Source organism: Geospiza fortis, unplaced genomic scaffold (genome assembly GCF_000277835.1).
Source record: "Geospiza fortis unplaced genomic scaffold, GeoFor_1.0 scaffold18, whole genome shotgun sequence".
NCBI lineage: Eukaryota > Metazoa > Chordata > Aves > Passeriformes > Thraupidae > Geospiza > Geospiza fortis.
Window position 1 is genome coordinate 1,573,393 of NW_005054445.1, and position 6,011 is coordinate 1,579,403.

The 6,011-nt window shown below is 40.4% G+C and overlaps 1 protein-coding gene across 1 annotated transcript in view; it reads right to left on the reverse strand.

Moving 5' to 3' along the window:
- The window catches only part of NAE1 (NEDD8 activating enzyme E1 subunit 1), an 11,424-nt gene extending 7,129 nt beyond the window's left edge, over nucleotides 1-4,295 (reverse strand). The window contains exons 1-9 of the mRNA XM_005427439.2: nucleotides 4,195-4,295; nucleotides 4,043-4,103; nucleotides 3,129-3,159; nucleotides 2,424-2,495; nucleotides 2,052-2,131; nucleotides 1,412-1,521; nucleotides 983-1,092; nucleotides 334-396; nucleotides 34-97 (exon numbers count right to left, since the gene is read on the reverse strand). Coding sequence (XP_005427496.1) covers nucleotides 34-97; nucleotides 334-396; nucleotides 983-1,092; nucleotides 1,412-1,521; nucleotides 2,052-2,131; nucleotides 2,424-2,477 — 481 coding nt within the window. The 5' untranslated portion in view covers nucleotides 2,478-2,495; nucleotides 3,129-3,159; nucleotides 4,043-4,103; nucleotides 4,195-4,295. The remainder of the gene's footprint in view (nucleotides 1-33; nucleotides 98-333; nucleotides 397-982; nucleotides 1,093-1,411; nucleotides 1,522-2,051; nucleotides 2,132-2,423; nucleotides 2,496-3,128; nucleotides 3,160-4,042; nucleotides 4,104-4,194) is intronic.
- Between the last annotated feature and the right edge of the window lie 1,716 nt (nucleotides 4,296-6,011).

Consider the following 6,011-nt stretch of genomic DNA (forward strand, 5'->3'; position numbering starts at 1 on the left):
AGCAGGAATAAGGGACCCCGGCACACGGATTACCTTGCCGAATCAGTTCTTTGAAGGCTTCCTTCTCTTTGTAATTCTTAGGCAACTGTTCACTTTTCTAAATTTAAAAAACATAAAGAGATTTTTGTCTTTAAAATGCCTACTACTAAGCTTACTGTCTTCAGACTGTTGAACTCCAGGAGTCTGTCACTGCTCACACATTCACTTGTATTTCAGTTAGTAATTTTTTTTTTAAGACTCCACCTTTTTTTTCTATGTTACACACTGCAAAAATAATTAACTGCTTCAGAAAAGACAGACCAATCATAGTAATAATACAGTTTTGCAACATACCTCATTGAACCATTTTGTGAGATACTTGGCTACAATCACAATCCATGGAGTGTGGCTGTGGTCCTGTAATTGAACAGTGGAGAAATCTTTGTCAGGTTGAGATAAGATAAAAAATAGGAAAGAAATTAAATTTTTAATGTAATCTCCAAATATCCTTTCCACTACTCTAAAGACACACGACATGTTCCAGATTTTGATTCAGCCAAAATGTTCTTTAAGTACTATAAAAGAAATTATCAAATTATTATTACTTTATTTTAAAAAGGGTGAGCCAAGTTCTCCAATATTGTTCTGGAGTGAAACTTATGCTATGCACAACCACCCATGGTGCAAAGCTCTGCAACAGTAGGTTAACTATAAAAATTAAAAAACAAATTTCAAAAGAGGGTGTGAGGGGGTATTCAATCTAACAAAAGATCAAGTTGTCCAAGAATACTCCTTGATTCCTAAGACCCCACCTGCTTAAGATTTAAATAGACTGGAACATTTGGAGCAGAGGCAAAAATAGTTCCTCATGACTGATTCTAGAGTTGGTTCTGTTCAGATGAGACTTGGCACCAGAGTCATCTGCCAAGAGCCATTTTCACAGGATCCCTGCACTGTATATCTGCATCTGTCCTGGGGAGCACAGTGCACACCACACACCAACCTTTTTGTCCATATGCTCCAAGTCGTAATCCTGAACGTGTTCTGTCAGTTCTGGAAATGGTCTGTCCAGTCTCAAATCTTCTAACATATTGTCAGGGTGAGATTCAACAACTGTGAAAAAATTACACAACACATTTCTCAGCATTATGTCTGGCCTTCAAAACAGAGCTACACAAATACAGGTTCAGTGCTTGATTCTCAAAAGTGTTCTGTGTAAGATGACCCATAATGTCAGAATAATGTCTAATTTTACTATTTGTTGCAGTCCATAATCCCCATGCATTCCTAAAAGAATGCAAACTACCTAAGACTTAACAAATACTAAATGTGTCACAAGATGAAAAAAGACAAACAAAAAACCCCAAAGTGACATAAGTTATTGAAGCTTTGAACCTTCCAGAGAAGTCTCTACCTCAGCAAGCCCTCTAACCTGTATGTTCTTTAATCACAACTCTCATGTAACCAACCAGTCCATAGGTCCTGCAGACTAGCAGAGGAATGTTGGAATTCCACAGAACTTCAGCCAAGCGCAACAATGTACTGTAAGGAAAAACATGCTTTTTTCAGATCTACAGAAGACAACATTTAACTATAAAGTTAACTCCTGCACCAGTTACTCTGTGGAAGAGTCCTTTCAGAAAACTTTTCTAATATCATCATGATACTAAATACGTAATGTGATCAATTTCATACAGGAATTTACAGTGAGTTGGAAAAATATTCATCCATTATCTTAGTAATGTCTCATTCCACCCTCCCAAATGCTCCAAGTATCAAATAAAAAGCTTCAATGAGTTGTGAGATAGAAATAAAGGATTAGATCCATGTGTTGCAGAGTCCTAACTTCAAGCAGAGGCAATTCCCATCAGAGGAGCAAAAAGGTCTCTAGAAAATGCCATCACTGTCTGCAATTCTCCTTCACAATGACAGAGTTCTGTTCTGCTTAAGTTTCTACAAGGAAGTGCCTATGCATAATGCACACACACACACACACACACACACACATATATATATAAACCTGCTTTTACAACTGAATGAAAACAGCTAATTCAATCTTAGGTAATTCTTACCTTTCTGGCAGTTGTGTTGCAACCACTAAGTTAAACCGATTAAAAAAGGAAGGGTCGCTGTCTAAAAGCTTTTCTGGACTCTAAATAGGGGGGAAATATATGTCAGGGAACACTGAAAATTTCTGAGTACAGAGCAAGTCTGCTGAATATGATGTGTTAAGTGAAAGTTATAAAATTTAGATGAAGTTACAAAATAGTGTTTGGAATACGTGATTTTTTGTTTGAAATACATACAAATGATTTATCTTTCTCAAATGCTGTTTTATCCAGAATCTATTTAAGCTGCAACATCACAAAGCAGCACAGAGCTGTTATTTCACATTTTTATCACACTGTATAATACACACATAGTACTAATCTAGGAAGACAAACCTCTTCAACAAAGTTTCCAGAAACATCACTATTCAATTCCTGCAAGAGCTCCATGGCACTCTGGGCACGACTCTGTTTCAGAGCAATCAGAATGAAATGTAGTTTACACAGTGTATGAGAACTACATAATGCCACATGCTAACAATGCCAAACCAAGCAATACCAACAAAACAACCCCAGAAAACACCCCACAACAAAGCTCATTTACAAGCTAAGGCTCATTACTTCAAGCCTTGCTCATCTGAAGCAAAAATGCATCCCATAATAGCAGGCACTTCATTTGAGAGCATTTTCTGTAATACCATTTTAAAAAGACAAATTGTGAGACAGCTATTTCCTAATTTCCAGTTTCATTACAGAATTTCCAGGAGTTATCTATGCCTCTTGTACACTCTGGTTTTGTGATATTTTTTCCCCATTTCCCTCTCTACTCAGCTTTACTCCTTTAACCACAATGGTCTTATGCCTCATCCTTCCATAGATTTTAATCATAAGCTCTTCATTTTTTTCTATTCAATCTTGCCACAATTGAGTTTATCTTCTCACTCATGAGCAACTAAAAATAAACACGGGGGATTCTGTTAAAGAATAAACAGACTTTAACCTAGACACATATGCTTTGAGAATTATTGATAATACTACCTTTAAATACTCAACACCTCCATGCTGTCAATACACGTAAACTGACATTTATTAACTCCTTACCTGACCAATATGGCTTTTTTGTAGAAAGAAACTGAAAAAGAGGCAAGAGAAAATTACATGTGAATTTTTATTCTGAAGAAAAAACAGCACTGCAGTTACAGTTTGTTCTGCAGAATATGCTGCTCTCATGCACAACAAACCACTTTCCCCTTTAAATCTGCTTTTTCTTACCACTTTTGTATTCTCCTCAGAAACAGTTTCTTAAGAAAGCTTTTCAATTCCCAAGCTATAAATGTGAAATACAGAACATGCCAAACTTCTCTAGAAGACAGGCTCATGCTGCAGGGTCTTTCTCACCAGGCTAATCAAAGGCTCACTAGCACTGATTTCCTGATGGAATATCCTTCCCCCTCACATAACCCCTGTAGGTATCTATGCACACCATAACAGAACTTGATCAAGAATCAGTATTGAAATAATTTTTACAGGATTTGCAAACATTTTCTTACCTTTTCCCCTGCTGCACAGAGCCTTTCAAAGCTATGAAAGCTAATAAATGCCTAGCAGTCACAGTTGCACAATGACTAATGAAAATTAAGTCATCTGCATCACTTGAATTAGGGAAAATATATTGAACCACACTGAAACACTAGCACTGTCATAGCTCAAGACTACATCAAACAAGTTAACTTTCAATATTTTTATATTGAGTAGAGCACTGTCCTTATAAACTTGACGTGTGAAGCAAACAGACCTGTAAGGTCCAAACCCAGCAAGTAAAATAATTTAGGAGCTAATATCAAAATCACTGCGCATGCTGTTTGTCACCAACCTCCAAACACACAGAAGACCTAGAGAAACACAGAGTGGCTTTTAAAAGAATCTTACAGGGCTTCTTAGCAAATATAGAGATGGAACTACCTATGAAACTCTGTCACTTGTCAATTTGTAACTGAAATCAGTAAAAAACCTACTTATTTCCAACATCTTCTCCAGAGACTCGATTCCCATCGACAATTGTAAACGAACCAATACCTTTGGGGGGAAAAAACCTCCTGTGAATAACTTGGCATCATTAAGCTGTCAGACAGATCACAAAGAAGAGATAGAAGAAATATCTACTGACCTGGCAGTACCAAGTTTTTGAGTATTTCAGTTCCTGTTGCTGTTGCATTTATCACGCAAACATGGGCAGATTCCAACGCTTCTTGGCCATGGTCACCCCACAATCTGTATTGGGAGGGAAGCCAAAAGGCAGTGAAGCTATTTAACTTCAGATTGCACAGCCAGTAAGAACAAATAACAATAACAACAACAACAAAAAGACAAATGGAGGGCTGGCATGCTACTGTCCATTCACTGCTGAGGACCTAAACAGCACTAACCAAAATAAACATCGTTAAAGAAACTTGCTGTGAAAACTAAGACTTTCCAAAGAGCAGTTTCCCTGACATCTCATTTTCTCCAACTTTACACCATATGCATGCACACACCTCTTTCTCTTGGAACATACTTTAACTGTTCAAAAACCAGCATGGGTTAAAGCAGTCCTTGCCCAAATTTTGTCCTAATGCCGAACATTCTGTTTTTCCTAACTTTTATAATAAATAATAGAATTTTATATGTATTTTTTAAAATTTCTCGTACAAGACACTGAAACACACAGGAGACAGAAATCAGTCTTGCTGAGTCTGGTACTTCAGACCCCGAGAAAACAGCACTGAGGCTGAGATCTGGCTGGGACAGTCCTGGGTCACACATCCTGCTGATTTCACTGGGGTAGTAACTCACAGAATTTTTAGGGCTGGAAGGGAGCTCTGGAGGTCACCCAGTCCAAGCCCTGTCCAGGCAGGGTCACCTAGAGCAGGTGACACAGGAACATATCCAGGTAGGTTTGGAATGTCCCAGAGGGAGATTCCACAGCCTCCCTGGGCATCAGCTCCAGGACTCTGCCCCCTCCAGGAAAACAAGTTCTTCCTCATGTTGGGGTGAAATCTTTTTGTGTTTTAGCTTATGGGCATTGCTCTCTGTCCTGCTGCTAGGCATCACTCAAAAGAGTCTTGCCCCACCCTCTTACACCCCCTTTTGAGATATTTCTATGCATTGATGAGATCCCCTCTCAGTCTTCTCTTCTCTGGGTCAACTAGGTCCAGCTCCCAGCAGACTGTCCTCACCAGATGTGCTGCAGACCCCAAATCCTCTCTGTGCCCTCCACAGGACCCTCTCCAGCGGCTCCTTGTGGAAACTTAACAGCTGCACTGCAAACAGACAGCACCAACTCCGGTTCCGTTACCCCTCCCTGGTAACTCGGATCTTTTCTGCCCTTTCACAGACCCCAAGAATCGATCAGCCTCGAGGGGCCCACGGGGGCTGCTCTGGTGGCACCTCCCTGCTCCCCCAGGGCCATCCCAGAGCCCAGGGCACAGCAGTGTGTCCGTGTGGCTCTGCAGTATCCCCAGGCAGGAGCCTGCACAGCCTCTGTGAGCCATCTGCTCAGGGCTGGGCACTGCCCAGGGCAGGAGCTGTGTGCATGGGCAGGGGCAGCTCCTGGGCTCAGGCCCTGCCCGTGGCTCTGGGGCCATGGCTGGGCCCGGAGCAGAGCCTGGCTCCATCCTTTCAGCACACCCCCTCTATACATTCATACATATACCGAGAGATATACATAATATCAATATTCAGAATACATATATTTATATATAATGTACTTATACAACAAACATTGTACGAATAATTTATATATCTTATATAAAAACGTATATAAGTACCTACGTAGATATCTCTATCCCCCTTTGTGTATACACTTAAGATTATGTATCCATATATGTATACATTCCCCTAAATATATCCTGTTAATTTATTGCATATCTACTGTCCGTGTTCCGGCAGAGCCCTCACGGCCCCGGCGGTCGGACCCAGCTCCAGCTCCCCGCGGCCCCGGGGGCC